This window comes from Lampris incognitus, chromosome 14 (genome assembly GCF_029633865.1).
Source record: "Lampris incognitus isolate fLamInc1 chromosome 14, fLamInc1.hap2, whole genome shotgun sequence".
NCBI classification, from domain to species: Eukaryota; Metazoa; Chordata; class Actinopteri; order Lampriformes; family Lampridae; genus Lampris; species Lampris incognitus.
Window position 1 is genome coordinate 18,636,422 of NC_079224.1, and position 17,180 is coordinate 18,653,601.

The following is a 17,180-nucleotide window of genomic DNA, read 5'->3' on the forward strand; positions in this document are numbered from 1 at the left end:
CTCTCCCCCAAAACGGACAATGTGCAATGGATGTTGTGTGTACACAATTTACAGAATACAACATTGAAACAGTATAACAAATTTATATGGATTTATAAGATATATGAAAAGAAAACGTGTTGAGGGGGATGCCAAGCAGTGTCCAGGTGGCGACCACCATCACCATGGAGACCTGGGAGGAAGACAGACTGCACATGCACACGGGGGAGACTTACATCACACCATTCACACACATAAGAAGAGAAAGGAGAAGACATCATTCAGAGAGAGAGAAAAAACATGAGAGAAGAGAACAGTTTGCAATAATCAATAATCCATCCATCCATCCAGTGTCTTAACCGTTTATCCTGCTCTCAGGGTCGCAGGGATGCTGGAACTTATTCCAGCAGTCATTGGGAGGCAGGTGGGGAGACACCCTGGACAGGCTGCCAGGCCTTCACAGGGCAGACACACACACACACACACACACACACACACACACACACACCCACACCTATTCATTCCTAGGGACAATTTAGTACCGCCAATTCACCTGACCTACATGTCTTTGGACTGTGGGAGGAAACCGGAGCCCCCAAAGGAAACCCACGCAGACACGGGGAGAACATGCAAACTCCACACAGAGGACGACCCGGGACGACCCACCAAGGACGGACTACCCCAGGGCTCAAACCCAGGACCTTCTTGCTGTGAGGCGACCACGCTAACCACTGCGCCACCGTGCCGCTAATCAATAATCTATACTCTATAATCTGGCTGCCAGAACAGTGCTTGGAAAATTCACTGAGACAGAAACTGACCCGTCATGCAGTACAGGTTGTGAAGCCCTCAATTTAAAGGCAACTAATTGTAGGTTAAGGCAAGAAGATGAGTTTCAAGTTTGGATTTAAAGGACTCAACAGACTCTGATTGTCTGATGGCAGCAGGCAGGTTATTCCACAAGAGCGGGGCCCGATAGGAAAAGGCCCTGCCACCAGCTGACTTCTTTTTAACTTTGAGTACACACAGGAGCCCTGTATTTTGAGAGCAGAGAGCTTGAGATGGAAGATGCGGTTTAAGGAGATCAGACAGGTAAGATGGGGCCAGCCCGTTTAGGATTTTATAAGTCAGCAGAAGCACCTTGAAGTCTGATCTAACATGGATAGGAAGCCAATGAAGGGAGCCAAGAATTGGTGTAATATGGTAAAATTTTCTAGCTTTAGTTAGGATTCTAGCTGCAGCATTCTGAACCATCTGAAGACTTCTGGTGCTAGCATGTGGCAGACCTGAGAACAGAACATCACAGTCATCAAGTCTGGATGAAACAAGACAGGTCTGCTTGTCCAGGGAACAAAATGATTCCTTAGTTGTCTCACCTACAACCCTCGAACATTTTAAAAAGTGTTACATTTGTTAAGCTTCAATCTTGGGGGAATTCAGAGTAAAAGAGGTTTTATTTTCATGCCAAAATCCATCCATTATCTATACCTGCTTTTTCCAATTCAAGGTCAAGTGGTGCTGGAGTCTCAGCAGACACTGGATAGAGGGCAGGGAGACACCCTGGACAGGTCAGCCGTCCATCACAGGTCTCACATGCACACACACACACACACACACACACACACATACACACACACAAAACTATGGGCAATTTAATGACTCCAGCTCACCAAACATACATGTCTTTGGACTGTAGTAGGAAACCAGAGTACCCAGAGGAAACCCACACAAACTCCACACAGATGGACTGGAATCAAACCACTGTTCCACATCCCCCAAAAGCGACCATGTTACATTTGAATAAGTCAACTTCTGGTTAATGCGGGAGGGATGAGGCAGCAGTTATGGGCAAACAGCGTCCAAGTAGCTTTGAAAGCGTTGCTTCTGAGGTCCTGAAAGAACACCTTGTTTTCATAAATATTTCTGGCATTTTTTCAATGCCACTTGTCATGAGGGAAAACAAAAGGTAGAATAACATGGAAGTGAAAAATATTGACAAACTTTAATGGATAAAGATGCTGTACAGGAGCAGTTTATTATAGCAATGTACAATACCCATGGATCTCTTTAAAATGGTATACCATGTTATCATCGCAGCGGAGCTTCAACAGTCTCTGTCTGCTTCAACCAGACATATCTTGAACATGTATGCATGAAGGATAGAGTTGTAGATGCAGTCATATTAATTCATACCTTTATCACTCTGTCCCAATCACCTCCTCCCCACAACTAGACTTTGATAAATGACCAGTACGGGGTTTTACATCACGCTCACCTCGGTGTCTATTCTGAGATGAGAAAGGTAAGACGGTGAAAAATGTTTCCATTAAACAGAAATCATATTGGAGGAAATGCCTGTGAATGTGGATTTTTATCAGTGAAACACTGAGCGAGTATGTTAGTGTCGTTCTCTTTTGTTTTTGAGGCACTTGTTTTGTTTTGGGGTTTTTTTCATTCGGGACACAAAAACAGGAAATAAATGGTTTCATTGTTTGCGATATTAATTCAAATAAGGTAAACTAATTCTTACAAAATAATCCCTCAGCAGTGATTAATGCAAACATTACCTTTTAAAATGACTACATTTAATCTTATGTTACTTCAGGTGCAAAATGATGAACAATGCTACCCACTGAACTTAAATGATGGCCTTCTGCTAGTGATTGTTATGATGATGAAAATTGGTCCAATTAACAGATATAGATAAATAGATAATTAGCCACATGACCAAGGCTGGTGGAAATTGTTTTTGGTCCAGTATGCTAATCTCTGCAGCACAATATACATGGACAACAGCAATTAACAGACATCTTCCAGCCAGTATAGGACCATTGGGCTTCAATCATCAATTGTTTGTATTGTAGCGAATTCGGGGGACAACGTAACCGCAGGAACTGCCGCGGCCGGGAAGCGAACCCGTATCGCCCGCGCCGCAGGAGGCATCGCTAACCGCTCGACTAAAGGGTCAGACCCGCCAGCCAGCGGCCAGCGTGTCTTCTTATCCATGCACGTTACAGTATGTTAAAATTTGTTCTTACACACCCATGGGGTTATTATTCTTATTCTTATTTTTATTTTTGCCTCAAGGTGGGCTGACAGCCAAACTAAAGCCTGATAGTTATTTTTAATTCCTTTGCCCTAACATCTATTGTTTCTCTTGCAATGAGCAATCAGCCAGGCTTGCAAAGACATCGGTGTTAGCCAACTGGTGTCTAAATTCAGGGGTTACCCAGGTTCTACACTGGGCACACTTCGGGCTAAAAAAAATATCCCATGGTTGTGTGAGAACAAATTTGTACATGCAAACAATTGATGAATGAGGCCTAGTAATACCAAAGTTATAGTAACCTTTTTTGAATGAATGAATTTCAACATTTAATAATAAAAACAAGATGACTTAACACTTTTTGTTTGACATTTTTTTAGTCCTGAATCACAAAACAGTTCGGTTGTTTTGTTTCCCATTCCGTTCGTGATTTATTTCCCTGGCCTCTTGCTCACAGTCCATTTCAAGATCATCTGTTTTCTGTGTCAGCAAATGTAGATAATAAACATGGCAGATTTTTTTTCAGTTGACTCGTTTGCATGCACAATTTGAACACAGTGCAAGACCTCGAACTCTGCCACCCGTTTGACCTTTGTGGTTGACCCTTGTGACAGGCTGGTGGCTTGTAACAGCTCAGTCATGACCGATACATCCATCTGAAAGCTCTGGAGTAAACCTATAGTTACCATGTCTCAGAGGTTGATAAGATGAGAAGCATGGAGGTTTCCAAACAGAGGGGTCCTTTCTCTGTCAAGCCCAGGGCAGCACTGACCCTGTGGTTAACATGCCTCAGTAGTGCCAGGTTGTGTATACTAATATTACTGAACCAGCGATACTGCTGGATGTATTGTATGAAACCTTTTGACACCGGTAACAATATGTGAATGACCCTCACTGCTCTCCAGTCCTAACTTCCCCCCTTACCCTTTGCATTCTTTCAAAACGTATTTTTTGACTGATAACTAACGCTACTTCTCTCACATCATGTTCTACCTGCTGTACTTTAACCCATCTATGGCTTCTGTAATTCGTCGTTCCGCCACTAGGTGACCAACAACACAAGCTGATTAGAGGCGGCGAGTGCACATAGCACTAAGCTAACACCAGCTAACGCTAGGAGAGCACCGCAACACACCCGGTTTAAGGCTTTTATCAGGCAGTAGTTTGTAAACTGTATTAAGGCTGGCGTTACTAGCCAAACATGCAGAAGTATGAAAAGCTTGAAAAAATTGGAGAGGGTAAGTTTAATTCGTTTTTTTACGCAAAGTTGAAGCTAGCTTGTTAGAAACTAGCATACGGGTAACTGGCTGGATAAGATGTGGTTGTGCGTTTGCATAAGCAAGTAAATCGCTACTAGCGATAATTTAGGTGTAACGAATAGCTAAATACACGAGTGCAGCTAATACAAGATGCACTCATATGGGTGTGTGTCGATGGATTTTTTTTTGAAAAATACAGCTGGGTAGTGTTGATTCTAGCTAACGTAGTTATTGTTAACTATATCAGCGTTAGCATGCCATTCATAACTACTGTCAGCTCACTGATTTACGCCGTCTGTCCCGAAGGTACTTACGGTACTGTGTTTAAGGCTAAAAACAGAGAAACCCACGAAATTGTGGCTTTGAAACGGGTCAGATTAGACGACGACGACGAGGTATGTGACGATGACAATACTCATAATTAGAAGGTTAGCCTGCTGGTGTTAAGAGAGCTAGCGCATCTTATTTGGGTGTCAACGTCACTTGTTTCAGGGGGTGCCAAGTTCTGCCCTGCGAGAGATATGTCTGCTGAAGGAACTGAAACATAAAAACATTGTCAGGTGAGTAGTTTGTCCAAACTGTTTGCTAGGTGTGAGTCCATTCAGACGAGATGGCTTATGTGCCAGATCCGGTAGTCCTCAAGCACCGTGATGGAGCTGACACTGACCTTTCCTCTCTGTTTCCCCAGACTTCATGATGTTTTGCACAGTGACAAGAAGCTCACCTTGGTTTTCGAATATTGTGACCAGGTGAGAAAAACAGGCTTATGCTAGGTGTGCTCAGCATATGAGACTGGGTAAAAGTTAATTAACAAATAATGCAATGCCTTGATGAGGCTAAATTGACTCTTAACTGATGCTGCAGGATTTGAAGAAATATTTTGACAGCTGCAATGGGGACTTAGACCCTGAAACTGTCAAGGTAGGCATTGCTACTTTGAATGAATCTTACCAAAGTTTTGAATTACTTGCCATATTAAAAAAAAAATCCCCTAAAATGTATGTATCTCTCATTTGCAGTCATTCATGCATCAGTTGTTGAAGGGTCTTGCTTTCTGTCATAGTCGGAATGTTCTTCACAGAGATCTGAAGCCACAGAATCTCCTCATCAACAGAGTGAGTGTAGTGCCTTAAGACTTAGAAGTTAAACTTGGTCATTCATTACTATGTGAGCAAATCATTTATCCTAACATAATGGGTACATAGCTGAATTCCAGAAGATGTGTAAATATACCTGTTTATTTATTCATTCAATATGATTCATGGCATACTGTTTGAGTCAATGTACAACTTGAAGTACACAACAGATTGAGAGACCAACATATTGCTAAATCTGAAGTGCTTCAAAAAGGATAATATTTCACAACTTGTAATTTTGCTTTTTCCACTTCTGTTCTCTTCAGAATGGGGAGTTGAAATTGGCTGACTTCGGGTTGGCTCGAGCCTTTGGCATTCCCGTGAGGTGTTATTCAGCTGAGGTAGGTGTCACATCGCTAAAACGGATCAGGTGCCCACAGTTAACTGCTATCAAACAAAAATCCTAAAGGCAGTACGTTTATAACAAGATGTCTAGTAAAATAATGGACATGTTGATGTGCAATCCCATGGAGTTCTCTGTTACAATACATGCCTTAGGATTATTAGCACTACTAAATCCAATTTGATCATTGGTTTCTCTATCTCTGTGCTCTCATGGTCTTTGTCTAGGTTGTGACATTGTGGTACAGGCCTCCAGATGTTCTCTTTGGTGCAAAACTTTATTCTACCTCAATTGACATGTGGTCTGCTGGATGCATATTTGCAGGTTTGTTTTTGTTAAAGTTGGGAAAATGGGTTACTCCCCTATCGGTTTTAACCCCTGGTCTACACTAGGTGTATTTGTCCTAGTCCTGCATCTTTAACAACAGAAACACACTCATTTTAGTCAGTGATGCTGTCTATAATGGCTCTGTGTAGATAAGTGTCTAAACGCCATCTTACACATTTCATTGTGATCTTTTCCAGTGTAATAGGACAGAGAAAAAAAGGGCAAATTGTCCCAACAGCATCACAAAATATTAAACAAAATATTTTTGCTAAAGAATCTGGGTTCTTATGTTTCATAAAAGGCATGTTGTGTTTTGCTAACAAGACCATTGGTCTATGCAGTAGACTTACAGTTGCCAGTACCATTTCTTTTGGTTCTTGTTCATATGTGCTGCCCTTGACTTTGTACTTTTTGGAACTGGTATGGTAGGGACAGAAATTTTGTATTTAGGAGGTTTAGGGAACTGACATGTTGCTAACATGACCAGTGTAGACCAAGGGTTACTTTTGTTCTGTTTAATAGAAAAGTGTATAAGAAAAAAAAATCTCCATCTCTGGGATACTAGGATGGTTAATATTATTTTTAAATGATAATAATAATAGTAATAATAATAATGGTATCAATATCATCTTTATAGGGTGAGAGTGAAAATTAGATGTAATTCTTGTTAGAGGATAGAAGAGCTCTGATTTTATTATAAGAATTAACCTTTTGAAACAAGTCTGTTAATAGTGATTACTAATATGCATCAGGCAAAGTGTTTGATTGTTTATGGTTCTAACCCTTTTTGCCATGCAGAGCTAGCGAATGCTGGAAGGCCCTTATTCCCTGGAAATGATGTGGATGACCAGCTGAAGAGAATCTTCAGATATCCTTTTTAAGTCATTCATTAGCTATGCAGCTTTGACTCTTGCTTATTTGGTATGTGGCATCAAAGACTTTAGCTATTGGGTATGTGGGCTCATTTAAGATCATAGGTAAACTCAGAGGCGTATCTGCTTCTATAAATGTTTTTGGTAGCATAAAACTATTCAGCTTTATTTTTTCTTTAAGTCTTTGGTACGTTGTTGGGTACACCAACTGAAGAACAGTGGCAGACAATGACAAAACTCCCAGATTACAAGGTAAATCACTTAAGTAATTTAATTTCTTTCTAAAGCCTACATTCGAAGACAGCTTTAACATAAAGGGTACACAACATTTTCCAAGTGTAATCTTTACTTGATCTGCTGCTCCCTGCACCTTTTTTTAATCTCTGCCTACAGCCATATCCCATGTATCCTGCCACCACCTCGCTGGTGAATGTGGTCCCCAAACTGAGTAGCACAGGACGGGATCTACTGCAGGTACTCTTGATTCAGTGTCACTACTTATGTTTATATTTTATCAAGTTGGTGTATGTCTTCTGCATCTGGATTTGTATTTGGGTTTGTGTTTGCATTTTCTCATATGTACTGGCTACCTTGTGCTATATGTGCACAAGGTAGCCAGTTTAATAACGTATCAAGGTCAGCAGTAGTTGCTATAGATGGGTTTTTCTTAGGGATGCACGATACTGGATTTTGCCAATAATTGATATGCCGATATTTTCCAACTCGATTTGGCTGATTGCTGATGCCGCTACCGATATATGCATATATGTTTTTCCTGCCTAATTGCAGAGAACATCAAGTCTCCTGTAGTGTTTTGAACTGAAGCTGCTACACTGACCATGGAAGCATGTGCCGTTGTTCTGACGGCCCATTATTCCGAAACCCCAATCGTCTGGAAAAATTTCCCATTGGACCAGAAGGCCATTTGTCCGTCAGCCCATTATGCCAAAAGCAAAAGCCCACTGCTCCGAAGGCCTGTTGTTCCAAAAATACGCACTCCCCCTGGAGTTTAGTTCAGTGACTGCCGGTGTTACACTAAAACTGTGACCCGTCAGATTATGTGACCCTGCCCTTAAAATGTGCTATTTCGGCCATCCCCCCAGATGGTAACCCAAATCTTAACCACCAAACCCACATCGAAAATGACTGTCTCCAACAGAATGACTAGTTTTAACCATTTCTAAATTTATGCCTAAATTAACCGCATCGATCTGACTGCCGTATCCTGTCTGAAATAACGTGTTTCAAAAGCATGGTCACGTAATATGACGGATCACAGTTTTTGGTGTAACACCTGTCCAGTGTCATTGCGAATCATTGATCTGAACTGGCCAGAGATAAATACAGGAAAGTTGATATTTCTGGTGAGGAAGAGATGACATTCTCACAAGTGCTTTTAATATTACATTTCCTATTCACACAAATTAGTAGTAAACTTTATTTTAGCATTTGGACGATAAAATACACCAAGATATAAAGGGCAAAAAAAATTCATAGAGTGTGTGTATTTTCGGAACAACCTCCCTTTGGAGCAGTGGGCTTTTGTTTTCAGGATAGCGGGCTGTCGGACAAATGGCCCTCTGGTCCAATGGGACATTTTTCGGACAATTGGAGTTTCGGAATAATGGGCTGTCGGATCAATGGACAGTCCCCAGGGCATAACGCTGCTGATCTCTATTTTAATGCAACTGGTCTTTTTTTTCCCTCTATGCGCCACTGCTTAGCCCTCCAACAGGTTAAAAACTACAAAGAACTGGGTAAAAAAAAACAACCCCAAAAAAAACCGAGTACAATCTGTTTAAAAATGATTAAAATAAATACCTCATTGTACAAGAGGTAATGCGATGCAGCAATGCAACCTTGTAGGTTTTTTTTCTCCATTGCACATTAAAATAAATCAGTGAAATGTGTACCTCTGATCCTGTAGTTAAAATGTTCTTGTTGATTAATTTAGTACCAGTTAAAACATTTGCTACTTAGTCATTTTACAAAGTAGCCAACTTGAAATCTCAAGAAAACACGGATGGCACGCAATCACATGCAACACAGACACAGTTGATGTAGCAGGTAAATAAACCCCGCTCCGCCCCATTCCCATGGGTGCTGCAGTGCACGAGCATCCACCCATGGGGAAGGTCGATCCAAAAAGATAAATGAATAAATAAAAAAAGGCTGTGTGCTGGTATGGTGCAACCTGTTATAATTTGTAGCAGAGCAGTGTCGCATTTCGTTGCGGTTTGTGTCTATAGCCGACAGATGACAGCAGCCTAGTAAGCCTACACCACGGTAATTACTAAAGCAAGCCAAATAAAATTGATTTTTGTGACAATCATCTCCTTGGTGGTATTCACTTAATTTGGGCACCCACGGGCAAAAAACAAATCGGGGGCCTGTGTGTCCTGCCTACTTGATGCGCCACGTCCGTGCCTGGTCAACGGTTCACGTCATGTTCGCATAATTAAAGCGTCATCTTATTGGCCGTCATATATGCATTATGGGCTGATGCCGATATTTAATTTTAAAGGCTATATCGGCCGATACCGGTGATGTGCTGATATCGTTTATCTCTAGTTTTTATTGTCCAAATAATTGATTAGATACTGCCATACACATACTGAATGCTTTCCTTTGTTCTTGCCCAGAATCTATTGAAATGCAACCCTGTCCAGAGGATATCAGCAGAGGAGGCACTGCAGCATCCATACTTTGCTGATTTCTGTCCAACATAGATGCTAAACTGCCCGTTGTTTAAGCTCAGCCGCCTGAATCAATCAACCTTCACTCCCATCAGGTCATTAGGACCAGTCCAAACTAGGCAAATCCTGTTGCAGTTTGAAAACACGTTCCTACATTTCATCCTGTTGTGCCTCTTTGTGGATCTAAGTCCTAATGGCTCTGCAAGATTTTAGATTCTGTTTGGTTTGAAGCCTGTCTGCTGATTCTCAGTCTGTTGTGGTTTGTATGGTTCTTCTATTCACAGCATTAGAGTATGCAGTGTATTGCTTTGAATGCTTTAACGGTCCTTATCCACAGACTCCTTTGCTCTATAAGAACAAATTTCAGAAAACAATATATCCACTACAAACTGTCCCAGGTTAAATACATCTTTTAAAGTCTGAAAATCACACCACTGGTGCATATAAATTGCATTGATAGAATTTCTTATTGCCATGTTTTAAAGTAAATTTGCCACCATGCACAACTTGATAACGCCCTTCAGAAATGTCGCAATACTGGTGTTGGCAACAGATTCCTGGTGCAGCTAATGTTGGATGTTATCTCTTCACCAACATAATGGTAAATATTTTGTATAAAATTAAAAGTACTAACTAAGTGATGTGTCACCTGAATCAACTTCTGGACCATTGCGATATTTTTATGCTTGACAGATCTAGATATGATTTTGTGCTTAAGATAAGTGTAATTCCTCATTCAGTCAATAACCTAACCATTTTAGAATAGCGAAGAGATGGCAGACAGGCAGACCCATATTGCTCTTATCCCCCATACATGCAACTCTCTCCCACTACCTTTTTAATTAAAGATTGTATAATGGCTTTGAAGCAAATTTATACTATTTTGAGTTATTTCTCAGGCCTTTTCTCTTTTTTTGTGCACTTTGTACCTGGCAGTTGCAGTTTAAACATTTTGGTAATCTTTTATTTTGTCAAGTATGTTGAACACAAAGAACCAGATTATAGCCACGTTGTCTGCAAATGGGCCAACATACAGATGTCATGACTTTTGGACCAATAGTGAGTCATTACATTTTTATTTTAAACCAACTTTTATTATTCTCATGTCGTCTTTCTTTTTTTTTTTAAAGATGCTTATTAATTTGTAATAGTTAAGTGAGAAATGAGAAAAAAAATTATATTTAGACCTGAATTATGTAATGTTTTTTTTTGTACTACTGGCTGTGTCCATTCTGGTTACTTAACTTAAAGCAGTAAACAGCCTGCAATTGCTGTGTCACAGAAGTCAGCATTATGAGTTGTTTTTGAGGTTTTTAGCTAAATAAGGTAAATATTTGCTATTATCGTGCTAATGTAAGTAAGACAAAGTCATGGAATGCTTGTATTTATTAAGAGAATGTTTGCTTTTTTTTGCATTTAGTCTTTTTTTTTCTTTAAGTAAACCTTTTCATTTGGTACAGAAATTCTTTGAATGATGAAAATCAAAACTGCTCTGGCATTCATGAAGCTATTTTGTAGTATAATGCTTTAAAGTTGTGTGTGGATTACACAATGATTTTATTGTGAAACAATGAGAGCGTCTGCTCTCAGCCTTTGGTTGTCATTGTGAGGACAAGGTATTTCAGTACTCTTTTCAGACGAACTGCTGTAGAGTTACATAACATATTTCTTTGGTTTAAAATGAAGAATGGATTTTGCACTTTGCTAGTATCTTTGGTTTTATTGGTAGAACTTGGGAAATGTATTTAGACAAATGCTGTCAGCGGTCTTTCTGTATATTTCAACCACTAGAGTTCAGTATTCAATAAAGTGGACACCAACAGAATGGTTTACTTACGTCTGGAAATTATTAACAGTCTGCTCGTGTTTGGCATGTTGTCTCAGTGCTTATGGATTACGTTGTTCAGCAAGACTCCAGAAAGGGATTAAAAACCATGTGGGTCGGGACTAAATGGTAAATACTTTACCATGTACTGACCAAAGAATCTCATGGTGGTAGATCTTGGCTTCTTTTTGGCCCTACAAACATGAATGTCACTGACTGACTGACCAACTGATCATGTTTAGACTGACTGACTGAGTGATCATGTTTACACTGACTGACCGGCTGATCATGTTTACAGTGGCTGACTGACTGGCTGATCATGTTTAGACAGACTGACTGAGTGATCATGTTTAGACTGACTGATTGGCTGATCATGGTTAGACTGACTGACTGACTGATCATGTTTAGACTGACTGACTTAGTGATCACGTTTAGACTGACTGACTGACTGATAATTTTTAGACTGACTGACTGACTGAGTGATCATGTTTACAGTGACTGACTGACTGATGCTGCGCTCCGTTCAAAGTCCGAGGTCGGAATTTCCCAGTTGAATTTTCCAATTTTCGACCTCCAGGTTTGTCAGGTGCACACAAAACATAAACAAAAAACATGGCTGACCAAACGAATAGCTGGGGTTTTTACATATGCAACCTCATTGCTTATGTAAACAAAACAGAGGAATAACTTTTGGGCAGAGAAGATAACTTTCAGAGACTGTTTACTGGCTTTACTAACCTGGTTTACTAACCAGCTACCTAAAAATACTGGTGACATATTTTGACATCAATTTACATACAGAACAGGTTTTAGTATTTAATAGTATGTATTATTTTAATTAAATACAGGGAAATACACTTTACGTTGCCTTTTAGTTAATGGCTTACCATTTACACTGTTTGCCTCCATGGGTGCTGCCATTGTTGTGTGATGTCAGACAGCTGCTTCTGCATGAAGTCGGGGTAGATGGATTTGCCCCGAGTTTACAAATAGGAACTCCATCTTTTGTGTGACGTTCCATTGTACTTTTTCTATTAGGAGGTCGGAAACCTCGACTTCCGAGTTGTGTGGAACGCAATATGAGTTATCTTGTTTGCCACGACTGAGTCGCCGGATCAGGTGAGCAGTAATGTCACTGAAGATACACGACTAGTCAACCGAGAGAGTTGGTGGTAACTGACACCCAGACTTTCCAGTGGTCATGGCAGCATTGATTGTAGACTGGCGAAGGCATCATCATGCCAGGTGCTCGTGAGCAGCACGGTAGTACGGTGGTTAGTGCTGTTGCCTCACAGCAAGAAGGTCCTGGGTTCGAACCTTGGGGTTGTCCAACCTCGGGGGGGTCATCCCAGGTCATCCTTTGTGTGGAGTTTGCGTGTGCTCTCCGTGTCTGCAGTGGATTTTCTCCGGGTGGTCCGGTTTCCCCCACCATCAAAAAAAGATACACATGTTAGGGTTTATACTCCTGTCTGTGCCCCTGACCGAGGCATGGCAAGATGAACTGGAGTTGGTCCTTGGGTGCTGCACGGTGGCTGCCCACTGCTCCTAGCTACAGAGCTAGGATGGGTTAAATGCAGAGAGGAATTTCCCTACGGGGATCAGTAAAATATCTCAAAATCTCTCATTTCACTTTTTGATTTAACTGAGACATACATCATTCACAGGTACAGGTTGCCAGGTCAAACAATTCTTGCTATACTTGATCACAAAGGATGCCATTGAGCCTGCCTACTGTGTTCTTGGTGCAAAGCTGCCATTTATATTTTATTACATGGATAATTGCAATCAGACGCAAAACAAGGGCAATATGCATTCGGCTGCAAAATTGTATGGGCGTGTTTGCTGTAATATCATTAGTGTAATATCTTTTGTGAATTGGACCTTGAGGCGGGGGGAGATAGTGGTTGCAAGTGATGCACAAATCATGGTACAAGCAGCGGCTGCAATCCATTCTTTGTGAATTCGCCTGTCAATACAGAGTGAGTCTTAGCAAAACGAGAGACATCCACAGAGAGAAACTGAAGAAAGGGGGGGTTTAACAGATAATTAGAATTGTTGTGATTACAATTAAACTAAGTTCTGTTTCAAATCAAACAGTCCAAGATATGAGAGGAAAGTGTTCATGCAACTGCATTTATAACATTTCACATTATAGACATTACCACTGACTATCCCTGTAACAAACTGGCCATACATGGTCCAACCATATACTAGTTTTTGACCTAGTCTTGTTGACTTTAAAATGCAGTGCTGAGTTTTTTGGTGTACTGGTGCATTCAGTGCCCTCAACTGATCCAGGTAGTTGGCCTCTTATCAGCACTCCACCTGTCAGGAGCTAAAGGAACGTCAACTTGGCCTTGAAGCTCATCGCTCATCAATGTTACGTTAAGTAGCACTAGCCAATCATGTTGAAGTGTAGGCGGGACCTAATGACAGACAAACAATTCATCCATCTAGCCGTCCATTATCCGAACCACTTATCCTGCTCTCAGGGACGCAGGGATGCTGGAGCCTATCCCAGCAGTCATTGGGTGGCAGGAGGGGAGACACGCTGGACAGGCTGCCAGGTCATCACACAGGGCTGACACACGCGCGCATGCACACACACACACACACACACACACACACACACACACACACACACACACACACACCTAGGGGCAATTTAGTATGGCTGGTTCACCTGACCTACATATCTTTGGACTGGGGAGAACATGCAAACTCCACACACAGGACGACCCCCCCAAGGTTGGACTACCTCGGGGCTCAAACCCAGGACCTTCTTGCTGTGAGGCGGCCGCACTAACCACTGCGCCACCGTGGGGACTTAAACAAGCAGCACAATGGAAAAAATTGTCTTGTTTCATGATGTTGGGCGCAATTAGAGCGCTTTTTCAAATTCTCCTCTGCTCCTGTGAAAGAGCGCTTTAAACTTAGCCTCGTCAAAATCCTTGACACAATCCTTACTCTTTCCTTCTCTTAATGACGTCACACCCGAACCGCTGTCTTTTTGATTCTGGTTCATAACGAGCATAAAGAAGAACTAGAGCTTTTTTTTATTGCAGGAGGACATATCTGTTTGCGACCCCCCCCCCCCCCAAAAAACCAAAAACAATAGAGTAGCTAATAAACCATACAAATCCCCCAAAACAAAGGTAACGGCTTAACTATTTTACATCGCCGCACTGTTTCCCTGCTCTTTGTGTTACCATGGGAACAGCAGAAGTGTGACTTCTCCCAGCGCTCTCCACCTCTAGGCGCCGCGCTAGCGCCCCCCGCAGGGCTTGCGGGGCGGGCGCAGGCCTCTGCTGCAGACACAGCCCCCCGACTTCTTCTCGCGCCGCTGCGCAAATCCGGATGTAAACAGCGGAGCCCTGGAAACACTGCTGCCGTTTAAATATGAACAGTCAAAGCTTTTCCAAACAGCTCTGATAACTTCAGTCAGCATACTCAGCGGGGTCTAACTCCATGGGTGAAATTATGAATGTAAACAAGCCCGTGTTTGTTTTCATGGAAAACTGCAGTTCAGCTTTAGGTTGTTTATTCTTTATTTATTCCCTTTAATTTAAACTAGTGTGCGTCTGGCTTGGCGGATCCCTCCTGAAGGCGGCATGAATGTTGATCAGTGATTGGCTTTGAGGAGCTTTGAGGCAGGTTGATGTTAGACTCAGAGTGCTACACGTAGTTAAGAGAGCATCGAGTGTTTAATATACACCGAAGAGCCGAAATCACAAAGCCACAATATAACACACATTCCGTTTGTAGAGCCAGGTGACGCGAGCCCGCTCCCCCCACATGCTCGGCATGCCATGCTTCCATCACATATATAAAGCAGAGCCGAGAAGAAGGACCGGTTTCAGAGGGAATATCTCCCTTCTTTAGCTTCAAGCCACATTATTATTAGCCTCTCCATTATTCAGTACTGCACAACCCCATCCATGCCTGATTTGCGAAGATTCTTGGTTTTACAGACATTACGCATGGTAGTGCCGCGGTGCATTAACGGTAACCATTTTGTTTCATCTGGCTCTAAAATACACACAAAACACTCAAAAGAGAATAATGACAGGGGTGATGATGCATTGAAAGTCCAGAGACATTAGAAATACAAAGTGGTCATGCAGCAGCAAAGAAAGGGGGGTTGAAAAAATATGCAGCTGGAAGAGCGAAATAATTCAAACCTGACCAGATTTGACAGAAATATACAGAATATTTCAGTGGGCCTGGCCATAGCTACACAGTGAAACACCAATTAATAGCTACTTATTGAGTACACGTGGTTTGCAGTGTAAGCTGCCCCTGTCTGACCAGTTGTGAGGCGGGACGTATAGAAGGACACGTACAAACCTCGGAGGCTCGTGAAAGATCCTACATTTATGGTAAAACCACGTCTCGTCTACCTTATCATCAGACTGGCAACTTAACGACTTGTCACTGTTTAATTTTTCACCCCCCCTCCCATGAAGAGATAAGCTCATATTGTACAAACATAACAGTGATAATATACATTTAAGCAGTAACTGGCAGCGCTAGGGCTTGTAAACAATACGGCTGCTGAATATACCCCGAAATGAAAATGAGAGTCCCGCATTGGGACTCATACAGGTGCCATCTGAAGTCATCACGGTAGCGTCTGAATCAGCTGATCTATTGCTCACAACATAACGACACTGACTCATCCGTCCCCTTCTTTTTCTTTTCTCAAACACCCCTGAAAAAGCTCTTCCGTCTGTATTAGGTCTGTGGCTGAGGTGTCTGTCTCCTGTTGGGGTGTGTTCTTGCTCCTGTTCATGATGAAACGGTGCACGACGCACCTCGTCACAGCTACAGCCAATAAGATAGTCACGGTCAAAGACAGTCGCTCATTGGCTTCTGACAGATGGCTGATCTCCAAGAGTTTTGTGCTTCGCATTAACAGTAATCTAATACACAGACAACACTATCAAGCTAAGGTGATACCAACGCGAACTGATCGACTGGCATCATACCCCCCCCCCCTTATTTTCTTCCCAATTGTATCCGGCCAATTACCCCACTCTTCTGAGCCGTCCCGGTCGCTGTTCTACCCGCTCTGCTGATCCGGGGAGGGCTGCAGACTACCACATGCCTCCTTCGATACATGTGGAGTCGCCAGCCGCATCTTTTCACCTGACAGTGAGGAGTTTCACCAGGGGGACGTAGCGCGTGGGAGGATCACGCTACCCCCTCTCCCCTGAACAGGCGCCCCGACCACCAGAGGAGGCGCTAGTGCAACGACCAGGACACATACCCACATCCGGCTTCCCACCCCGCAGACACGGCCAATTGTGTCTGCAGGGACGCCCGACCAAGCCGGAGGTAACACAGGGATTCGAACTGGCGATCCCCGTGTTGGTGGCCAATATAATAGACCGCCACGCCACCCGAACGGCCCATCATACTCACATTTTACATGAAAAAGCAAACAAACAGCCGATGAAATGCACCCTCAACAGATCGTTACAGTGGCAGATGACGTCGGGTGTAAATACACAAGTACATCAACTGAAGTGTCAGGGAGCCAAACGCCACGCGCTGTGATAACGTGAACAGCCAACGATAAACCAGCGAGGAAGTGGATGGACACGGAGATAAGAAGAGTTGTGTACGTGAGGAAGATGGTTAAATATATAGTTTATTATACTTGATCATGTATACATCACAAACTGTGTTATTTGT

The 17,180-nt window shown here is 42.3% G+C and overlaps 1 protein-coding gene across 1 annotated transcript; it reads left to right on the forward strand.

Annotated features, from left to right (window-relative positions):
• The first annotated feature begins 4,131 nt into the window (after nt 1–4,131).
• Nucleotides 4,132–11,477, forward strand: cdk5 (cyclin dependent kinase 5). The gene is made up of 12 exons (XM_056292897.1): nt 4,132–4,263; nt 4,591–4,679; nt 4,777–4,844; nt 4,973–5,033; nt 5,149–5,205; nt 5,304–5,399; nt 5,687–5,761; nt 5,991–6,087; nt 6,889–6,958; nt 7,154–7,214; nt 7,356–7,436; nt 9,605–11,477. Exons 1-12 carry the CDS (start codon nt 4,227–4,229, stop codon nt 9,689–9,691), a joined length of 879 nt encoding a protein of 292 aa, XP_056148872.1. The 5' UTR covers nt 4,132–4,226; the 3' UTR covers nt 9,692–11,477.
• The last annotated feature ends 5,703 nt before the right edge of the window (nt 11,478–17,180 follow it).